Raw genomic sequence first — 23709 nt, forward strand, 5'->3', positions numbered from 1 at the left:
TTTCCCCAGGACATTGGCTTTCTTGAGAAGCCCAAGCCACTTATCTTACAGGCTATCAAATAGTCTATATTTTCCATACCATTAAGCTTAAGATGGATAATTTGATTGAAGATGAACATTTTTGGGGAAAATATTTCATAGTCTATATTTGTACTTCTTAATGTACCAAATTATGAGGTTCTTAAGGTTAGTTTGTAACATTATTAGCAATGCTATGGATTCCTTAAAATGGCATATACCAGATATCTTCATTGTAAAGATATACTTTTCTTCTACTTAGAATTAATAAGCAAACTGCAAGGAATACACAGCAATTATAAAATTGTGAGTATTCTGTTCCTTGACACTCTTTTATCCAATGTTTTTATCCCTGCCTAAAATGATACTGAGTTTACAAACCAGTGATTTTTTTTTTATTCTATCACTCCTCCTGCATTTATTACCTGGCATTCTTCTGCAATAAAGAGATTTCTTTGCTCCACCTACTCCCATGACTTTCTGTTTATTCAGTGTGTTACAAACACATTATATATCGTGTTTGATGTACATTATATATCGTGTTTGATGTCGTGGTTGCCCTAAATGTCATCAGTATCAAGCCCTTTCAAACAGGCTTCTGCGTCCTTTCAACCTGACCCTGTTACTGTTTCAGTTTTTCCTTGCCATGTGGTTGAAGGAGTTAAGGACATGTCATTGAAAAATGTGCTGAATGGGTAAATTGATTATTTCAAGCTGAAATCACTTGAGGAACTGTAACTTCAGAAAGAGCCATTTGGCCTATCTTCTTCTACATGCAGCAAGCCATAAAGAGTCTTTGGGGAGGGACGTCCTTCACATACCAAGGCTGGAAAATAGCCTTGATCAACACAGACTGGTAATTGAGGCTGCAATGAACCTGAATAAACAAACTTTGAAGTAGCCCTTATCTTCCAGTAGCTTCTACATCCTCTTCCATATATCTCTTCATAACATCCCTAAGATATATTACCCTAGTCCAGATGTTCCTTTGTCCTCTTCCTTCACAAATTTATCATCCTTTATCTGAAAAGTACGAAAAGCACCGTGCTTCAGTCATGTCTTCAGACTTCTCTCTCTTGTAAAAAGATCCCCATGTATGTGTAAATTCAATGAAACTTTTATGCTTTTTCCGCTCATATTTATTGAGCTCCTAGATCCAACCAAGAAGCCCACATAAGAGCTAAGCAGTGGGTAAAAGAGATTTCTCCCTCCTCTACATGGTACAGTTTATCCTTGATACTTTCCTTGCCCCACATCTGGAATTATTCATTTCTCTAAGCATCCCTGGTGCTGCTGAAAAGGTAATGTAATTTGTAACAAAGAACTGAACACTAGGTGTTCTCATTCCTTTTTGGGTGGAATAACTTCAAGACTGGTTTAGTAAACAGTTTTTTGTTGTTTCTGTTATTGTTTTTAAATCATAAGTTCATATTGACATTCTCAATCTAACATCATATTTTTTCTATATTTAGCTCTTATTTTTTGTTTCCATTTTATTTGACACACACACACACACAGAGAGAGAGAGAGAGAGAGAGAGAGAGAGACAGAGAGGGACAGAGAGAGAGAGAGAGAGAGATGGACAGAGGTCTTCTAACTGAAGGTTCACTCCCCAAATGACTTCAACATCCAGGGTTAAGCCAAGCCAAAACCAGTAGCCCAGAACTCCCAGGTCTCCTGTATGGGTGGCTGAGACCCAAGGACTTGAGGCATCGCCTGCTGCTTCCCCTGGTGCACATTAACAAGAAGCTGGGTCAAAAGAGGAGCAGCTGGGACTCAAACTAGTTACCCTGATATGGGATGTGGGTACCCCAACTGGCGATTTAACTACTGCACCAAAGGCCCACCTCTTACATCTTCAATCTTGTATCTGTATCTGTTTGTTTTATACCATAAATCTTGATTCTTGATATCATTAATATATTTACATTTTTGCTTTCTTGTGAAATGTGTGTGTGTTCTGAATTATAATTATATTGTCACTAATAATAGACCTACTGCCTGATGCTGAAAACTTTTTGCAGCCCTTCTTGTTTTTGGAGTATAATCCATTAATGATGAGTCGGAGGCTGTGTTGACAAGTTAGTTGAAATAACTGCATTCTCCATGTGACTGTGTTATAAAATTGATAGATATTAGATTTACTTGCTTTAAAGGTTCAATTTTAGTGTTTATAATATTTTCCTTTGGGTTTAATTTTATTTTTGGGTATGTAAAAAAATTAAAATTGCTTGAAAGCCAAAACCGTATAAGGAGACAGACTCAGAGGAACCCGGCTCTTATCTTTATCTCATTCATAACCATTTTCATTAGGTTACTTTTACAACTATTTGAGATATATTTCATATAACATAAAATTCTCCCCTTTATAGGGTACAATTCAGTGGTTTTTAGTATATTAACAGAGTTATGTAACTGTCACCACTATCTAATTTCAAAAATTTTCATCACTCCATAAAGAAATCTCATTATCAGTCACTCCCTAGTCTTTCTCACACCCCCACTTTCCAGCATTCAGCAGTCACTAATCTACTTTCTGCTTCAATAAATTACCTATTCTGGGCATGTCATACATGTGGAATCATATAATTTGTGGTATTTTTAATAAATGGATTATTTCACATAGTATAATGTTTTCAAAGTCCATCCATGTTGTAGCATGTATTAGTACTTTGTTTATGGCTAAATAATATTCAATTTTATGAATATACCACATTTTGTTTAGCCATTCATTAGTTGATAGACATTTGAGTTATTTCATTTTTTAGATAACTATGAATAAAGTTGCTATGAACATTTGTTTACAAGTATTTTTGTGGACATATTTTCATTTATCTTAGGTGTACCTGTATACCTACCAGTGAAACTGCTAGGTCATGTGATAACTCTACATTTAACTTTTGGAATCATTAGTTTTTTTTTTAATTATCTTATTATGCTCCATATTTGACAAAATAAGAAAATACATGTATATATTCTTACATATTCGCGTTTCTCTTTTTTCTTAAAAAGAACAGCCTTACTGTACCCTCTATTTTACATCTTGAATTTTTGTTGTTGCTTGTTTATTTTACAGGCACCCTGTAAATCACTACAATGTTAACAGTGATTGCCTTCATTCTTTTTTTTTTTTTGTAATGCCACACTATTGAATACGCTCTTATTTACTCAACTAGTTCCCTATTATTGAATATCTGTGTTGCTTCCAATGTTTTATTATTAAAAATCATACTGCAATGGCAAACCTTATACATAAGAGTATGTTGTTTTGTATTTTTGGAGGCATGTTTAGAGTAGAGACCTAAAAGGTGGGTTTACTGAGTCAAAGAGTAACTGAATATGCAGGTTTGTTAGATATTCTAGGTTTCTCACCTCTGGGGCTACACTGCCTGCACACCAGCAATATATTAGAGAGCCTACTTCTCCAGATCCTCTCAGTGGAGAATGTGGCCAAGCATTAGGATCTGTTAATAAGTGGTAGTTCTTGGGGCCAGCATTGCGGCATAGTGGGTAAAGCCACTGCCAATGACGCCCGCATCCCATGTGGGCACTGGTGTGTGTCCTGGCTGCTCCACTTCTGATCCAGCTCCCTGCTGAGGGCCTATAAAAAGCAGCAGAAGATGAACCAAGTGCTTAGGTCCTTACCACTCATGTGGGAGACCTGGAAGAAGCTTCTGGCTGCAGCCTTCAGCCTGGTCCAGCCCTTACTGTGTAGCTATCTGGGGAGTGAACCAGTAGATTCTCTCTCTCTCTGTGTCTGTCTGTTTGTCTCTCTCTCTCTCTCTGTAACTCTTTCAAATAAATAATTTTTAAAAATAAATAAATAAATGGTAACTCAGTGTAGGTTTTACAGTTTTCTTATGCTGAGTGTGCTTGAGCATTCTGTCATATGTTTAAGTGTATTTGCCTTTCTATTTCTGTGATCCATCTGTTTGTATCTCCTTTTGTTTTAAGCATTTTGAAGACCAAGATTCTTGAAGTAAGCCAAGTGCTTAATGATTAGATGAGGCAGGCACCCTGATTAGATGAAGACAGGAACACTGTCATTCTCTGCTTATAGGCACAAACTCAATTAAATCTTTGGCTCCTATGGTCTATTGAGACTCCTAGAAAGTCAGAGCTGAAACAGCCCTTTGAACACTAGGTCCACTCCCCTCACGTTACAAATGACAAACTGAGGCCCAGAGCAAGAGAGGGGCTTTCTTCAGGTCACACAGAAAATTTGTTTCAGACCTGGAACTTGACCCCAAAGTCTCTTTCTCCTAGGGTAACTTCAAATCAACATATAAACGGCTGCTTTGATGAATTTTGTACTTTCACTGAGATCATCACAAAGTACTTTCTTGAGAGAAAATGCCTTGTAATGTTCTCTATTAGCCCAAATTGCAAACAGTAGCAATAAATATAAAAGTCCCTTTTGTTGTGAATTTGGATCACTAACATATCTGTATCTATAATGCTGACTTGCTATGGAAGTGTTAAAGTCAGAGGTGTATCAGATCTTGGGATACCTCAGATCACAGAAAAACCCGAGCTTCACAAAGGCAAGAGTCTCTGGATTTGTCACAGAGGGAGGCCAAGAGGACCATTAGCCTGGAGCCTTACCTTCTCTAACGGCATTAATGTTAAGCATTTAAGATCCTCTCCAAATGGGGTTAAAATGGATCTTAACTATACTTTTTGAGTGCTGACACATTTATTTGTGAGGAATGTACATATATTATATATATTTTACATATAAATAGATATACTTAAAATGCATTACAATTTTTCTCAACTTACTTTCACATTTCCTTTCCATTTAATCTATCACGAGAGGCCTGGAAAGCAATCTACCCATAATCACCAAGTGTGCCAGTAGCAGAACTGGAACTAGAAAACAGGTTTGCCTACTGCTGGAGATAGCGTTTGCTTCCTGCTCTTTGGAATACTGCTGTTTCTGTCTGCCACACCAGGGCAGCAAGTTGATCAGAATCTTACCAACTCCCATTTCTTGAGGGCCACCTATGTGCAATGCATTTTACCTGCATTAATTCCAAGCCACATGACAGTTCTTCATTAATACAAGGATTTGTGTTGTACAGATGACCAAACAGAGACTCAAAGAGGTTTGCCTCAGATTATACAGTTAGGTAAGTTGTGGAGCTAGGATTTAAAACCAGGTTTATCTGACAGCAAAGGCTGCTTTCAGCCCACTCTAGCCATGAAGGGTAAACGTTTCAACCAAGACAATCTAACGTATGACTCTTTGATACACAGGAATCAAAGCACATTCATCCTCCTCACACCGTATGCAGCATATTATGGATGCAGGTGGGGGCTGGAACTTAAGAAGCTGGGAGATACTCTCTCCACAGTACTACTAGCAGGCCAGTCCTCCATTAGGAACTCTTTCTGAACACCCATCAGTTACTTACTTGACCAAGTGTCTTATCAGAAGTTCTAGCATCTCTCGGTTCTTTTCTGGTAGCTTATATACCAGGGAATGGATGGCTCCCAGCCGGTAGTCCAGGTTATCAGACTCTGAGAGAGAACAGCAAGAAGGATGGTTTGGTTCTCTGGGCAACTGGATTGAACAAACTCTCATATGGATATGCACACACACACACACACACACACACACATTGAGATGAAATAAAAATCGACACAGAGAGTGTCAAAAAAATGGAAAGAGATAGGGAGATAAATAGGCAGAAACACAATGTCAGAGAGAACAAGAAACAAAGATTGAACAAAAGGCAAAGAGGAAAAACAGAACAAAGAAATGCAAGGGGTCCTCAAAAAGCTAATGTAAAATGTGTATTATAAAAATACTATTCATGGATTTCAAATTTTTTGTGCCAAAATAAGCTTATATTTAACTCCATTTTCCCATGACCTTGATGAAGTACCATGAATAGGCATAACAGGATGAAAGGCAAGAGATGGCAAGAAAAAGATGAGAAAAAAATGACAACAAGCTATCTCCAAGGAAGTAAAAATTCCAGGGACAGTTTTGTCCTAAAGTCCCACATGTAAACTTCCAGCTGGAAACTTTTTCCCACCCACCTTCCTCGCACAGAGCAGTATACACTCCTACTTCCGGTTTCCTGTGAAAAACCATTGAGAGAGCCCAGAAGTAAAGACCCAGGATGAGGTCAAGTCCCCCGAATATTTTCCTGCACACCACAGGGGCATAAGGCAGGATGTGGGTCATGTAGGGGTAGGGACGGACACTCAGACAGTGGCCTCAGTCAAAACTTCTAATGCTTCCTCAGTTGCCAGCTTTTGGGGTGATTCAATACACCCTATTTTCCATGTAGCCTTCCATCCTCACCCTCAGTTTTCTCAGGTGGAAAATGTGATTTTTCAACTGTTAGTGCAAACTAATGGATTAGGAGCATTGATTTACAACACAATGGAAATGCAATTGAAAAGGCAAAGCACTGAAGGAAGCTGAAATAGTGACTATAATGTGATCATTTTGCTCTGTCCCTGGGGTAATAGGAGCCATTGCTCTTGTTCTGATGGGAGAGGTAATACAGTCTTTATACCTGTCACATCTCTCAACTTGGCCAATTTGCTCCAACCCACTCAACTAACATGACTTGCAAAAAATCATACAACTCTTGAGTTAAGACAGAAAGCAAGCATATGCTCCTTTGGAAGTGGGCAAAATCTGTGTATGCGTTTTGGGGTTTTTGCCCTCAATCACTTTCCCTCCGGCAGCATGCTAGGCTTATTGCTATAAACCTTACTAAGAAACCAGAACAACACAATTAACTAGTAACATCGATACTTACTGGCAGCAGAGACCAGCTCTTTGTGAAGCCTATAGGTCATGACAGGTTCAGAAAGATTCCTGAAATTAATGAAGACTGTAAGTTCCTTTTGGGAAGGAGTAGCCAGGCCTTGGATCCTCAGATCTGTGGGCAGTGAGGCTGAAGCTTCTGAGCCCCACAGCTTACTGTGACTACATACATTTTTCTCATCACTTGATGTTTTGTCAGGAGAATCCAAGTTGCTAGTAATTCAACATAACATCTGCGAAGGTATGGGCTGACGCTTCTAGCAAGGTCTCCAATTAGCTTCCAGAAGTGAAAGGAGGCACAAACCAGTTCTGCAAAATTCTAAATTGATTCCGCTCTGAACACTACCATGGATCCCTTACAATTTGATAGTTCTTAGAATTTCCAAAGTGCTTTTGCTTCTGTCCTCGTATTTGGTGAGGTAGAGCCATTATTCAAATTCCCATTTAACGGAAGAGAAAAATGAGGATCAAATACATTTAGTCAAGAAACATTGACTGGACACCTACTTGTGCCCGACATTGTCAGGTATTGAGAATCCACAGATGAGTATGACATAGCCCACACTTCCATTATTAAGTCTAGTCAAAGCAGATCCCATATATAAAACCTACAATGCAGTGGGACAAGTGTGATAATAACATAAAAGTATATGGCAGGTGGCTCAGAGGATGGAAGTAATCTACTACTACTACTACTACTACTACTACTACTAGTACTACTACTAATGATAATCATAGCACACTGTATTGTTCTAAGTGATTCACATGCATAACCTCATATAAACTTCATGGAAATTGTTATCTCTACTTTAAAGATGAGGAAACTGAGGCACAGTAGAATCTAAAAACTCATCCAAGATTAAACAGCTAATAAGTGGCAGGGTCAGGTAGTCTATATCCAGAGTCCACGCTATATGGTCACTATGCTATACTGTCTGCCTCGGTTACTGCTGTTGTAATCCAGACAAGAGATGAAATAAAGACCTAAACAGATAGCGGACACAGAGATAGAAAGAAAAGGTGAATAGAATGCTTTTAAAGATGCTAAAGGGCCGGCGCCGCAGCTCACTAGGCTAATCCTCCGCCTTGCGGTACCAGCACACCGGGTTCTAGTCCCGGTCAGGGCGCCGGATTCTGTCCCGGTTGCCCCTCTTCCAGGCCAGCTCTCTGCTGTGGCCAGGGAGTGCAGTGGAGGATGGCCCAAGTGCTTGGGCCCTGCACCCCATGGGAGACCAGGGATAAGTACCTGGCTCCTGCCATCGGATCAGCACGGTGCGCTGGCCGCAGTGCGCTGGCCACGGCGGCCATTGGAGGGTGAACCAACGGCAAAGGAAGACCTTTCTCTCTGCCTCTCTCACTGTCCACTCCGCCTGTCAAAAAATAAAAAAATTAAAAAATTAAAAAAAAAAGATGCTAAAGAGAATTGCCTCACTGAATGGGTATGACAGGAAGGGACAAAGTGAACTGGCTTAGGTGAAATGACTAGGAGGGAAGTAGAGATGCTCAATCAGAGGGTCTCAGGGTTCAGAAGGAGAGACGACTATGAAGAAATGGATGGGGCCGGCACCGTGGTGCAGTGGATTAAGCTGTAGCCTGCAATGCTGGCATCCCATACGAGTACCAATTCAAGTCCTGGCTGTTCCACTTCCAAACTAGCTCTCTGCTAATGTGCCTGGGAAAGCAGTGGAAGATGGCCTGAGTACTGGAGCCTCTGCACTCATGTGGCAGAACTGTATGGAGATGAAGGCTCCAGGCGTTGGCCTGGTCTAGCCCCAGCCATTACAGCTACCTGGGGAGTGCACCAACAGATGGATGACCTCTTTCTTTCTGTATTGGTTTCTGTAAATCTGCCTTTCAAGTAAATAAATAAATCTACAAGGGAAACAAAAGTAGGTGCAGGGCCCTTCTAGTTCTGAAAATCAGATATGTGAATTATGAAATTAGAAGGGTGGTAAAAACCATGAGAAGAGGTGACACTGCTTTGGCAGAAATGGGCCAAACTGGCAGGCAAATGGCTTCATGAGACCTTATGGCATTTCTTGTTTGTCCAGCACAGCATTTAAAAATGAAATGGAATTGAACCAGTGACCAAGATATGAAAAATCAGATATTCCCTACAAAAATGGATAGGTCTCACCTCTGCTGAGAAATGGGTAGATCTAGCTCCACTGGTCCAACGTGGTTATCCGTGGAAATAACGAATTCTACTGTTTATATATAAACAAAGGTCTGCCGTGTAACTACAGGTCCAATATGTGATGTGTTTAATATGAAAATAGTCTCCTCCATTTATTTGCATTTCTTGGCCCGTGTAAATACATGAGTTTTCCTTCCCTGTAGTTTGGTGACAAGAGAATGATGCTCTAGCAAATGCCAAGCAGACAGCCCATAAAGGGCACTGCAGAAAGTGGCTAAAGAGGTAAGAGAAAAACCAAAACAAGTGATAAGCAAAACCCAAGAGGACAAAGTTTCCTGGATGGCTTGGTAACAGTTTCAAATGCTGCAAAAAAGGTCAAGCAAGGTAAAGACTGACAATTTCTCTTTGTGTGCAACATTGAGGGAGTCAGTGGTGACCTTGGTAAGAGCAGTTCAAGGGAACAAAAGGAGTGAGAGTCAGTTTACAATGAGATAAGAGTAAACAGCAAAGGCTTGGGGGAGCAATTAACAAGTACAGGCAGGGAGTATATGTCTTGTTACAAATGCGTACTTGAGAAGGAGTGAAGTATCTCACTAGACAATCTTACCTGAGCTCTGGGCTCAAATCACCTATATGGTCAATAACCCCCAAGATTTTATCTCAAGCCCAGAACTCATCACTGAGTTTCAGACCTATATATCAAATTACCTGCTTATCATAGTGTCCTAATTTCTTCAAAGGCAGCCAAGGGGCCGGCACTGTGGTGCATTGGGTTAAAGCCCTGGCCTGCAGCATCGGTATCCCATATGGGCACTGGTTCGAGTCCTGGCTGCTCCAATTCTGATCCAACTCTCTGCTATGGCCTGGGAAAGCAGTAGAAGATGGCCCAAGTGCCTGGGCCCCTGTACCCATGTGGGAGATCCAGAAAAAGATCCTGACTCCTGGCTTTGGATCATCTCAGCTCTGGCCATTGTGGTCATTTGGGGAGTGAACCAGCAGATGGAAACCCTCCTCCCCTCTCTGGCTCTACCTCTCTCTGTAACTGTCTTTCAAATAAATAAAATAAATATTTTTTAAAAAGGCAGCCAAAGTTGACTTATTCAAAACTCAACTTACTGTCTCCCTCAAATGTAGTCTTCTCATGTTTCTCAAATCTATAAATTCATGACCGTCATTTGGTTATATGAGCCACAAACAAGAATGTCAACCCTTCATTTCTCTCCCTCTTTCTCAAACCCAATTCATCAATATCACTTCCTATACGTCCTCAATATGTTTATTTCTACCAATCTCCATTGTTAACCATGAGTCTAAGCACGAACATCATCTCTTGCCTGCACAAAACCAACAGCCGCTCATTGCCTTTTACCTCTGTTTTGTGTTCCTCTAATCTAATCTCTATACCATTTTAATGAAAAACACAAATCATTTTTTTTTTTTTGACAGGCAGAGGTGCACAGTGTGAGAGAGAGACAGAAAGAAAGGTCTTCCTTTCCGTTGGTTCACTCCCCTAATGGCCGCTAGGAACGGTGCGCTGCAGCCTGTGCACAGCGCCGATCTGAAGCCAGGAGCCAGGTGCTTCTCCTGGTCTCCCACACGGGTGCAGGGCCCAAGCACCTGAGCCATCCTCCACTGCACTTCCGGGACACAGCAGAGAGCTGGACTGGAAGAGGAGCAACCGGGACAGAATCCAGCGCCCCAACCGGGACTAGAACCCGGTGTGCCAGCGCCACAGGCGGAGGATTAGCCTAGTGAGCCACGGCGCTGGCCGAAAAACACAAATCATATCATGTAATATGCTGCTTAAAATCCTTCAATATATTTTCACTCTTTTTAAGACAAATTCAGGCCAGCACCGCGGCTCACTAGGCTAATCCTCCGCCTTGTGGCGCCGGCACACCGGGTTCTAGTCCCGGTCGGGGCGCCGGATTCTGTCCCGGTTGCTCCTCTTCCAGTCCGGCTCTCTGCTGTGTCCTGGCAGTGCAGTGGAGGATGACTCAAGTCCTTGGGCCCTGCACCCGTGTGGGAGACCAGGAGAAGCACCTGGTTCCTGGCTTCGGATCAGCATGGTGCGCTGGCCGCAGCAGCCATTGCGGGGTGAACCAATGGAAAAAGGAAGACCTTTCTCTCTGTCTCTCTCTCTCACTGTCCACTCTGCCTGTCAAAAAAAAAAAAAGACAAATTCAGACCCTCATTTTTAATAAGTCAATTAGGTTCAGCATGATGTGGCTTCTACAGAGCTCCCCCTCATTCTCTTTATTCAATATTCCACCAGGTTAGGTCTTCCTATTAAATGTACTCATACCACGTTATACCTTTCCTTAGGATCATTTATTACATTTTGTTACATCTGTAAGGTTATTGTCCTCTTTCTGTTCATAGCCCCACCCCAGTCCCTATTAGACCATAATTTCTTTAAAGTCAGAGACCATATCTCCTTACAACTACATGCCTACTGCTTAGCATCCAGTTTGGCATAAAGGAGGTTGGTACTCAGGAAATTTTTATTGAATGATTTAGTGATTTAGAGGTATGCAATTCTGGGGGATATTTATATACAGAGAGAAAAGAACCAGTTTTTATTTGAATATTTATTTATTTTCTTATTTCAGAGGCAGAGAGAGAGAGAGAGAGAGAGAGAGAGAGATAGAGATGGATCTCTAGCCAGTGGTTCATTCCAAATTCCCGTAACAACCAAAACTGGGCCATGCCAAAGTTTGGGAGCTGGGAACTGAATCCAGGTCTCCCAAGTGGCTGGCAGGAACCTGACTACTTGAGCAATTATTGTTACCTCCCATATCAGCATTAGTCTACATTAGCAGGAAGCTAGAGTAAGCTAGAGTAGGAGTTTGATTCAGGAATCAAACCTAGATATACCAGATATACCAGATATACCAGTGTGGAATTCAGGCATCTTAACTGCCATCTTAACCACTTAGGTTAAAGGCTTACCCCAAGATTCAGCTTACTGAGAAAGGTTAAAGAGGCAGGAGACAGAGGAGATGATTTTTTGAGTACTTTCTGGAAATGTTGAAGACAAGGAGTGATTTAGGTACTTAAAACACAAATGGACACCCACTCTGAAAACACTGACATCCCAGAGAAATCTAAAGTGTTGACTGTCAGTTTACAGCCAAGCTCCATGTATGAGTATCTCAGGGAAAAGCATCCCTTATTGGGGATGTTGCCCACTCACAGTTTTGGGCACAATCTTCCTTTCACAAAAGGTCTGCCTTGTTTATTACAAGATGAGGTACGAATGAAGTAATGTGAGAAAGGCCTTAACTTATATACATATTTGAATTTTTTTACTCCTCTGAAGGAGACCAGAGACATAGAATCACTTGCTCCCACAATTCTCATTACCCTGAGTCTTCTAAATTGTTCCCTGTCTTCACTAAATTGCCCAAGCAAAGTCCACAGTCCTTGGATGTAGGGGAAGAAGATGTCAGAGACAGTTAGGTTCAAATAATACTAGCTGTGACTACGGATATTACTTAGTGGGGCAAGAGGTGCATCTCAGTTTCCTCATCTGTATAATGGCACCTACAGTACAGTTATTAGGAGAGAAGAGACAATAGTACTGTCTATGTGAGCAACTAGCACAGGGCCTGGCAAAGAATAAACCCTCTAATAATTGTTCCTTTGTTCTTTAGCAAACGCATCATGAATACTACCAGTAAAAAGAACATTCGTGTTTACATAAAACTAAGATAATACTATAGCAGAAAGCTGTTTAACAGTAATATCTGAGACTCAATCTATTTTTAGATTAGTAATATTGAGTTTAAGTATCTTAATGCCTAAAGAGCACATCAGTTGAAAATAAGACATTTTTATACAAAATATGGTACCTACTATGGGACACAGAAAATGCTAAGAAATGAATGGGTATAAAATATGCACATTATGTGTGTATATATGTAATATATGCCTCAAACATTTTTTTCATAATATAAAATTTTACCAACAAACTGAACAATACATTCATCATCATTGTGCATCCCCAAATTTTCTGGTATGTTAACTTTTTTCATACTGCTGCCACTTCATTTACCTCCAAAATTTTTTATGGTTGTGTTTTCTTGTCTTTATTTCCATTATATAGATTAAGGCATGATATCACAAACACATACACACTCCAACACATGATATTTTTTTCCAAATGCAATTTGATGTCTCCAAATTTTTGTAATCCACTAAAACATGTTAACAATGCTGAATTGTAAAAAGTCATGATTTTACTTAGTGAACCCATTATGACAATCTATCTTTAAAGTGCAAACCTTCAAATATTTCAAATGCATGATTTTTAAAATAGCTTAAAAGATTTTTTCAATAATAATTTACATGCTCCTTTTGCTTAAATTCTCAGATTCATTAAAAGTCTGACAATGAATTCTTCTTCAACAGAAATTCTCTTCATTCTTTTTCTTTACCAATCATACTTAACCTCCTGAAACTATGACCATATTAATTCCAATCAGCACTCAGAATCATTTAATCAAGCATGAAAATCAAAGTCCCAAATTAAAGCAGGCATACCTGAGGTAGAATTTCAAGGAGCTGGTGATTGTCTTAATGTCCCAGTCACTATTATGAAAATCGACATCTCCTGGGCATTTGGGATCTATTGAGAAAAGTAAATAAGAAAGAAAAGTTAATATTTACGACCTTTCAAAGGAAAAGTACATGATCCCATTGTGTCTCATTGTGTATGTGTAAGACGCTGATAAGATTTACCTTGAGTAATGGATATATCACTTTTGATAACTCCGCAATAAACATTATTTCAACAAAATATTTGCAGAATTGAAAACTTGGGACTTTTTAAAAGCTGGTTACTCTTTCCAGTTTTCAAGAAACCAGAACATTACAAAATTGAGTTTTCTGGTGTTTCCCTTGCATTCTGGTCTGGCATGTGAGGTCATCTGTCCCATTCACAGAAGAAAAAAGCTGAATAAACTGAAAGTCAACTCTCCCTTGATCCATCAGCAAACTGAGGTCATACACCAAACTACTGCCCCCAAAGCTGAGAAACAGAAGATACAGAGAATCAAAACACACTGGAGCAGAAGCAAGGGAGCAGAAAACCCCTTGGGAACCAGTTGCCCCAAGAGGAAAACCTAATTCATAATTGACAAACTGTTAGTGGCTCAATACATATAAATTTGAGGGTTAAAAATTCCAGGGGAATGGTATAGCCTTGGGGGATTCCCACACTATTGTAAATTTTAGCTTCAAGAGCTCTTTTAGATTCTCACAATAAAAATCTGAGAAATCCCTTCATGCTTCCATGCTTCAAGGAGGGACAGAAAGCAAGCAAGCAGCCATTTTAAAGCACATCCTTGAGCTTTCTCTTCTCTTTAGTAAGGCCTACCCTAAAGAGAAACTATTTTTCCCAACCCCCAACTTACTACAGTCTTATCAGAAACTAAATTACCTAGGTGAAGGGAAATAGTCAACTCTAGACCCAGCTAGGTGGGGAAAATCAAAACAAAACTGAGAGATCACAGGGCAACAGCACATCTCACTAAAAGACAAGCTCATAATCACAGGAGGACTGACACACCCCTCCCACCATCTTATCTCTACATCAGAAGAGCTTCCTTATAATAACAAGGAAATATGACTAAAAGAACTATGCTTCTCAGATGATAAATATTTAAGAAGTCTCAAAAGAGATAAAAACAAGGAAACTAGGAAGAAGTTTAACTTTTATCACCTACAGTTACAACAAATGGTAAACAGAAGCAGATAAAACATAACATGTCACACTAAAGAGCTGTGTACTTCAGCCCCTTTTATCCATTTTATCATGTCTGGCTTGCAACAAATAATTAAAAGGTATACTGGAAGACAGAAAACAGTTTGCAGAGGCACAGCAAATATCAGAATGAGAGTCAGATATGACAGAGATGTTGGAACTATCAATCTAGCAATTTAAAACAACTATGATTCATATGCTAAGGGATATAATAAATAAAATGACAACATAAAATAGGAGATAGAAAATATAAGGAGAGATGAAAACTCTAAGAATCAAAAACAAACTCTAGAAACTAAAACACTGTAAGAGAAGTGAAGAATGTGTTTGATGAACTCATCAGTAGACTGCGCATAGCTGAGGAAGCAATCAATGCGTCTGAAGATCTCTCAATAAAAGTTCCAAAACAGAAATGCAAAGAAAAAAAAAAGAAGAAAGAAAAAGAACAGAATATCTGAGAACTGTGGGACATATATGTGATGGGATTATTAGGAGAAGAAAAATAACCAGGAAAAGAGGAAATATTTGTAGTAATAATGACAGCATTTCTGAAAATTAATCATAAAAAATCAAACCACAGATTCAAGAAGCAAAGAGGAAAAAGAAGCAGGGCATACAGCAAAAAAAATCTATCCAGCACTTGGCTAATCCTCTGCCTGTGGCACCAGCAGCCCATATGGACGCCAGGTTCTAGTCCCAGCTGCTCCTCTTCCAGTCTAGCTCTCTGCTGTGGCCCAGGAGGGCAGTGGAGGATGGCCCAACTCCTTGGGCCCCTGCCCCCGCATGGGAGACCAGGAAGAAGGACCTGGTTCCTGGCTTTGGATCGGCACAGCGCTGGCCGTAGTGGCCATTTGTGGAGTGAACCAACGGAAGGAAGACCTTTCTCTCTGTCTCTCCCTCTCACTGTCTATAACTCTACCTGTCAAATAAAAAAATTTTAAAAAAAGGAAAAAAAAAGAAAATCATCAAACCACAAAGGAAGATGGCAAGAGAGGAAGAGAGGAAGACAGAATCTATAGGTGAACGGAAAACAATGAACAAAAATAGCGATAGTAAGTCCTTACTTACCAATAATTACAGATAGTCCCCAATTTAAAATGGCTTAACAACTTTTTAAGTTTACAATGGTATGAAATGCGATATACATTCGTAGATATTCAAAATTTTCAATATTGATCATTTCCTTGGCTAGCAACATGCAGGATGATACTCTCTCATACTTGGTGGCAGCAGCAGTGAGTGGCTGCTCCCAATCAGCCACCCAATCATGAGTATAAACAGCCACAACTAGAAAGCACACTACACTGCTAAGCTGTAGTTTTGTAAGGAATATTAAATGCACTTTTCACTTACGATATTTTCAATGTAAGATGGGTGTAGGCCCATTGTAAGTCAAGAAGCATCAGTACTTTGAAAATAAATGGATTAAATTATTTACTCAAAAGTCATCAAGTGGCTAGATGGATTTTTAAAAAGACTCAAGAATATGTTGCCTATAAGAAATTCTCTTCACCTCTCATGACACAAATAGATTGAAAAGGAAGGGATGGAAAAAGAAATTGCAAGCAATTGGAAAAAAATATTGGGGGTAGTTTTGTTTATATAAGACAAAATGAGAATTTAAGACAAAAACTTTAAAAGAGACCACATAATCATTATAGAATAATAAGGGGTACCAATTCAACAAGAACTTATAGCAATTATAAATATATACATAACTCCCCAACATTAGAACAATTAAAACTATAATGCAAACATTAGCAGATGTAAAGTGATGGACTCCAATGCAGCAACAGTAGGATACTCCAATACCCCATTTTTAACACTGGACAGATCATCTAGTTAGAAAACAAATAAGAAGGGGCAAGTGTTTAGCCTATTACTTAACATGCTCAGACTATGAATACCTGGGTTTCATATCCAATTCTGGCTTCTGAGTCCAGGGTCCTACTAACACACACTATGAATAGCATTGGCTCAAGTAATTGAGTTCCTGCCATCCACATGGAAAGCATGATTGAGCTTCCAGCTCTCAGCGTTGGCCTCAGCTGTTGCAGGCACTTGGAGAATGAACCAGTGCAGGGGAGCTATCTCTGAAAATCTGTCCCTCTGCCTCACAAATATTTAAAAAAAAACAATAAGGAAACATTAGACTTCAACTATACTTTAGAATAAATAGACATAAAAGATATTTATAAAACATTTTATTCAATAATAGAATACACATTCTTCTCAAGTGCATTTGGAACATTCTCTACAATAAATCACATGTTAAGACACAAAACAAGTTTAAAAATTTAATATTCAAATCAAGTATCTTTTCTGCACACAATAGCATGAAACTAGAAAGCAATAATAAGAATAATCTTGGAAAACTCACAAATATGCAGAATCTAAACAACATGCTCCTTAACAGTCACTTATCAAAGCAAAAATTAAAAGGTAAATTTTGGGGCCAGGGCTGTGGCGTAGCAGGTTAAGCTGCCACCTGCAGTGCCAGCATCCTATATGGGCACCAGGTCAAGTCCCGGCTGCTCTACTTCTAATCCAGCTTCCTGCTGATGGCCTGGCAAAGTAGTAGAAGATGGCCCCAGTCCTTGGGCCCCTGTATCTGCATGGGAGACCCAGAAGAAGCTCCTGGCTCCTGGCTTTGGATTGGCCCAGCTCCAGCAGTTGCATCCATTTGGGGAGTGCACACAGCAGATGGAAGACTGACTCTCTCTCTCTCTCTCTCTCTCTCTCTCCCTTCCTCCCCTTCTCTCCCTCTCTTTCTCTCTCCCTCCCTCCCTCCAATATTTTTTCTGCAATTTAAAAAAATTAAAATTCAATATGCTATCATGATAAAAAATTCTCAACAAATTACAAATAGAAGGAATATACCTTAACACAATAGAGGTCAAATATGACAAATGCACAGCTAACATCATATTCAATGATGACATGCTGAAAAGTTTTCCTCTAAGATCAAGAACAAGACAAGAACACCAATTTTTACTGCTTCTATTCAATGTTGTACTAGAATTCAAGCCAGAGCAATAGGCAAGGAAAATAAATAAAAGGCATCCACATAGAAATGAAGAGGTTAACCTTGCTGTTTGCTGATGATATGATTTGAGATATAGAAAACTCTAAAGAGCCCACCAGCAAACTGTCAGAATTGATAAATGAACTCAGTACAGTTGTAGGGTACAAAATCAACAACAACAAAAACCCAACAATGTTTTTATACAGTAACAACAAAATATCTGACAAAAAATTAAGAGAACAATTTCATTTACAACAGTATAAAAAATAAAATACTTAGGAGTAAATTTCATCCAGGAAGTGAAAGGTCTGTACAATGAAAACTATAAAACACTTTGATTAGATAAATTGAAGATGACACAAGTAAATGGAAAGATATTGAATTTTCATGGGCTAATATTGTTAAAATATCCACACTACTGAAAACAAGCTAGAGATTCAGTGCAAATTCTATCAAAATTCCAATGGGATTTATCACATAAATGTAAAAACAACCCTAAAATTCTTATGGAACCACAAAAGACCTCAAATAACCAAGGCAATCTTGAACAAAAAGAAATAAAACATGAAGTTGAAAGGTATCACACTCTCTGGTTTCAAAATACATTACAGGGGCCTACGCTGTGGCACAGTGGGTTAACGCCCTGGCCTGAAGCGCCAGCATCCCATATGAATGCCGGTTCTAGTCCTGGCTGCTCCTCTTCCCATCCAGCTCTCTGCTATGGCCTGAAAAAGCAGTAGAGGATGGCCCAAGTCCTTGGGCCCCTGCACCCACATGGGAGACACGGAGGAAGCTCCTGGCTCCTGGCTTTGGATCGGTGCAGCTCTGGCCTTTGTGGCCATCTGGGGAGTGAACCAGCGGATGGAAGAGCTTTGTCTCTTTCTCTCTGCCTCTCTCTGTAACTCTATCTTTCAAATAAATAAAAACAAAAAAATCTTTAAAAAATATATTACAAAGCTATTGTAATTAAACAGCATAAAAAAACAGGCATATTGACCAGTAGGACAGGAAAGAAAGCTCAGAAATAAAACCAATTATTTATTATCAATTGATTTTCAACATAGGTTCCCATAACACACAAATGAGAAAACACTTTCTCTCCAATAAATCGTGTTGGGAATATAGCCCATCCACGCAAAGAAGAAGAAAATTAGATCCTTATTTCATACCCACAAAAATCAACACAAAATGGATTAAAGATCCAGAACTACGAAACTTCTAGAAGAAAACAGAAGAAATCCTGCATGCCATCAGTCTGGGCAATGATTTCTTGAATAGGACTCCAAAAGTACCAGGAACAAAGGCAAAAAGAGATATATGAGAGTGCATTGAAGTGAAAAGCTTCTGTGCTTCAATGGAAACAATGTAGTGATCAGACAACTCATGGATTAGGAGATAGTATCTGCAAAGAGTACATCTGACAAGGGCTAATATTCAAAATATATAAGGAATTCAAACAACTCAATAGCAAGGAAACAACTCAATTTAAAACTGGGTAAAAATCTGAACAGGTATTTTTCAAAAAAAAAAAAAAAAGTTTCCTTGAGTGGCCAACAGCTCTGCCCTTTACTAGCTATATAAACTTGGACAAATAACTTAACTTCAGCCTAATCTCCTCATCTGTGAAATGGAGGTAATATATCATGAGAGTTTAATGTCATTTAATGAGTAAATATTAGTAAAAGGTAATAGGCCACAAAAATCTGGAATATTAAAAATATATTCAATAAAATCTAAATCTCATACCTTATTCTTGCTGTCATCTTCCATCACAAAAGTATAATACAAATATTCATAAGGCATTGTACTTTGAACTTAAAAGGAAGAATGCATGCTGAATTTCTATATGATGCATTAAATTTTAACGTTATATTTACTATTAAAAAATAAAAATTTCCAAAGCACAAACTCAATATGCTTCTCTATTTACTTAGATGATCTTTGTCTCAATAATTCCCTAAATTTGTATAGTTATTGAATATTTTTATTAAATTTTTTCCTGAATATTTGAAGTCGGTATTGTAAATGCTGCCTTTATTTGAATTTTATGTTCTATTTGTGATTAGAATTTACAGATAAAATGGAGATTTACATATTAGTATTTAAAAAACTGATGGTAAGGGGCCAGCGCTGTGGCGTAGTGGGTAAAGCTGCCGCCTGTAGTGCTGGCATCCTATATGGGCACCGGTTCGAGTCCCAGCTGCTCCACTTCTATCTAGCTCTCTGCTATGAGCAGGGAGAGCAGTAAAGGATGGCCTAGGTCCTGGGGCCCCTGCACCCACGTGGAAGACCTGGAAGAAGCTCCTGGCTCCTGGCTTCGGATCAGCGCAGCTCCAGCCATTGCAGCCAATTGGGGAGTGAAGCAGCAGATGGAAGACCTCTCTCTCTCTCTGACTCACCTTCTCTCTCTGTGTAACTCTGACTATCTAATAAATAAATAAATCTTAAAAGAAAATTGATGGTGAACATGTATAAGAAAAAATGCTCAACATCTCTAATCATGAGGGAAATACAAATTGAGACCAAAATGAGATATTATTCCACATGTTAGAATAGCTATTATCAAAAAGATGAATGACAATAAGTGTTGAAAAAGTTGTGAAGAGAAGGGAACTCTTGCGTGTGTTGGTAGGAATGTAAATTTAGTACAACTATTTTAGAAAATAGTATGATGCCCCTTGAAAAACTAAAAATAGGGGCCAGCATTGTGGCATAGCAGGATACACCACTGCCTGTGATGCTGGCATCCCATATGGGCACTGGACCAAGACCTGGCTGCTCTACTTCCAATACAGCTCACTGCCAATGCACCTGGGAAAGTGACAGAAGATGTCCCAAGTACTTCAACCCTTGTCACCTATGAGGAAGTCCCAGATGGAGCTCCTGGCTGCTGGCATCAGCTGGCCTGGATCTGGCCATTGCAGCCATTTGGGGAGTAATCTCTCTCGTGCTCTCTCTCTCTCTCTCTCTCTCTGTGTGTGTGTGTGTGTGTATCTCGGTCTGTATGTATGACCTCTTTCTATAACACTGCCTTCAAATAAAATAAATCTCTTTAAAAAACTAAAAATAGAATTATGGTATGAGGTCATAAACCTTCTTCTAGCTATAAATCTAAAGCAATTGAAATCAGTATGTCTAAGAGACTTTGGTACTCCATGATCATCGCAGCATTATTCACAATAGCCAAGATCAATCTATGTGTCCATCATCAGATGAATAGATAAGGAACATGTCTCACACTCACACACACATACATACACACATAGCATACAGCCTTCATGAACGAAATTCAGGGGCTGGCACTGTGGCGCAGCAGGTTAAAGCCCTGGCCTGAAGCGCCGGCATCCCATATGGGTGCCTGTTCTAGTCCTGATTACTCCTCTTCCTATCCAGCTCTCTGCTATGGCCTGGGATAGCAGTGGAAGATGGCCCAGGTCCTTGGGCCCCTGCACCCACGTGGGAGACCCGGAGAAAGCTCCTGGCTTCAGATCAGTGCAGCTGATAAAAATAAATCTAAAAAAAAAAATGAAATTCAGTCCTTTACAACAATATGGATGATCCTAGAGGAATCTGTTTAGTGAAGTAAGTGTGGCACAGAAAGACAAATACTTTATGGTCTCACTTATATATGAAATCTTAAAAAGATGAACTCACAAATACAGAATATAACAGTGGTTACCAGAGGCTGGGAAGTTGTTATTACAGCAACATGCTGTGGTAATGTATTATACTAGATAGTGAATACAGACAATAGTAATGTATTATATATTTCATGGTTTCTAAAAGCATAATTTTTAATATTCTCACCACAAAAAATGAAGTTGCAAAAGTGATAGTTATATTAATGATTTTGCCTGAATCTCTATATAATCTATACACAAATCAAACATTAATATACATATGTAATTATTATTTTTCTAAAATTTACAAAGGTGCCAGTGTTGTGATGCACCAGATTTAGCTATCACCAGTATCCCGTATCAAAGTGCCAGTTCAAGTCCTGGCTGTTCTGCCTCCAATCCAGTTCCCTGATAACATGCCTGGGAAAGTTGCAGGTGATAATCCAAGTACTATGAACCCCTGCCACCTGTGTGGGAGATATAGCGGGAGTTCTGAGCTGCTGGCTTTGGCCTGGCCCAGACTTAGCTGTTGCGACCACTTGATGAGTGAACCGGTGATTGGATAGACAAAGTCTCTGTCTCTCCCTCTCACCCGCTCTCCCTCTCTCCCTCTCTCCCTCTCTCCCACTCTCTCTCATTCCCCTCAGCTCCATGTTGCCTTTCAAATACACTCATACATACATACATACATACATAAATATTTAAAAAATAAATAGAAGAAAAAGAAAATAAGGCTAACTTGGAATTCTGTACCCATTAAAATTATCATTTAAAAGTGAAGGAGAAACACTTTCTAAGATAAACAAAAATTGAGGGATTTGTCACTAGAAGACCTGTCTGGCAAGAAATGTTAGAAGTTTTTCGCTGGAATTGTGGCATAGCAGGTAAAGCCATCTCCTGCAATGCCAGCATCCCATGTGGGTGCTGGTTCATGTCCTGGCTGCTCCAATTCTAATCTAACTCCCTGCTAATATGCCTGGGAAATCAGCAGAAGGTGGCCCAAGTGTTTGGGCCCCTGTACCTACGTGGGAGACAAGAAAGAAGCTCCTGGCTCCTGGCTTAAGCCTGGCCCAGCCCTGGTCATTGTGGCCATTTGGGGAGTGAATCAGTGGATGGAATATCTTTCTCTCTCTCTCTCTCTTTCCATAACTCTTTCAAATAAAAAAAAATACTTTTAAAAGTTATGCAGAGAGAAGGAAAATGATATAGGCTAATAACTTGGATCTGCATAAAAGAAAATAAGAAAATAAATGATAGCAAAATAATACCCTTTATTTCTCTTATTTTCAGTTGCTCTAACTGTCTAGGCTACAAAATAGTAACAGAAACAGTGTCTTCAGTGATGGTAGATTATGGATAAGTGAAATGCAAGCCATCAGTGTTTTCAGGGATGAGTGGAAGGGACTGAGTAACAAATAGCAAGAGCTCTTATATACCAGTGTTTTCCAACCTACAGCATATGGATGACTTTTATTTCAATGATTATGTTTTTTGTTCTTCCTCATATGTGGCAGCTAAAAAAAAATCCCTCAATCTGGAAACAAAACTGTGATTACTGGAGCCTGGGAAGTGTGAGAGGATAGAGGGAGTTTGGATCATGGGAACCAAATCAGACTTTGATTGGAGAAGTAAGTTCCTGGAGTTACACAGCATGGGAGTGGGCAGGGGGAAACTAGAGGAACAAATAGAAAAACAAGCCCCAAGCCTGCAATCATAAAGTAATATCAAGGAAGGGTAAATATGGATTGCCCTGCTTTGCTCAGTACACATTCTATACATGCATCGAAATGTCACACTGTAGCCCACAAACATGTATTAACAGCATTTTTAAAAAGAATTCTAATTGCTTATTAAGAAAGCTGGGCTTATAGTACATATTCATTTATGTACTGTGTGATTACAGGAATAATATAATGTGCTCTGTAAACTCAGGAAAAATAACCAGTACTTTAAAATTGCATTCATAAAGCCATAATTAGCATTTGAAATTGTTTTAGGAACATTCTCGGGTGAGGCAAAATAACCAATGAATCTGTTTTGAAACTTCAATAAATAACAATATAAGTGGTATACAGGCACAGTGTGAAAATTATAAATATGGTTTAAGAATGACTGAAGTTTGGGTAAACTAGACTTGAAGGTAGGGGGAAAAGTTAGGAGATCACAGCAATACTCTGAATGAGAGATAATGAAAGTCTAATGCAGGAGTTGAGAACAGAGCATGGAGTAGCTTTTTAAAACAGCTTGGAGGGATCAGTGCTGTGGCGCAGAGGATTAAAGCCTTGGCCTGAAGCACTGGCATTCCATATAGGCACTGGTTCTAGTCCCAGCTGTTTCACTTCTGATCCAGCT

The 23709-nt window shown here is 39.4% G+C and overlaps 1 protein-coding gene across 1 annotated transcript in view; it reads right to left on the minus strand.

Moving 5' to 3' along the window:
* The window catches only part of OPHN1 (oligophrenin 1), a 363857-nt gene that overhangs the window by 63878 nt on the left and 276270 nt on the right, over positions 1-23709 (minus strand). The window contains exons 16-18 of the mRNA XM_051827157.2: positions 13491-13575; positions 6801-6859; positions 5436-5541 (exon numbers count right to left, since the gene is read on the minus strand). Of these exons, the coding sequence (XP_051683117.2) occupies positions 5436-5541; positions 6801-6859; positions 13491-13575 (250 nt within the window). The remainder of the gene's footprint in view (positions 1-5435; positions 5542-6800; positions 6860-13490; positions 13576-23709) is intronic.

This window comes from Oryctolagus cuniculus, chromosome X (genome assembly GCF_964237555.1).
Source record: "Oryctolagus cuniculus chromosome X, mOryCun1.1, whole genome shotgun sequence".
Lineage (NCBI taxonomy): Eukaryota > Metazoa > Chordata > Mammalia > Lagomorpha > Leporidae > Oryctolagus > Oryctolagus cuniculus.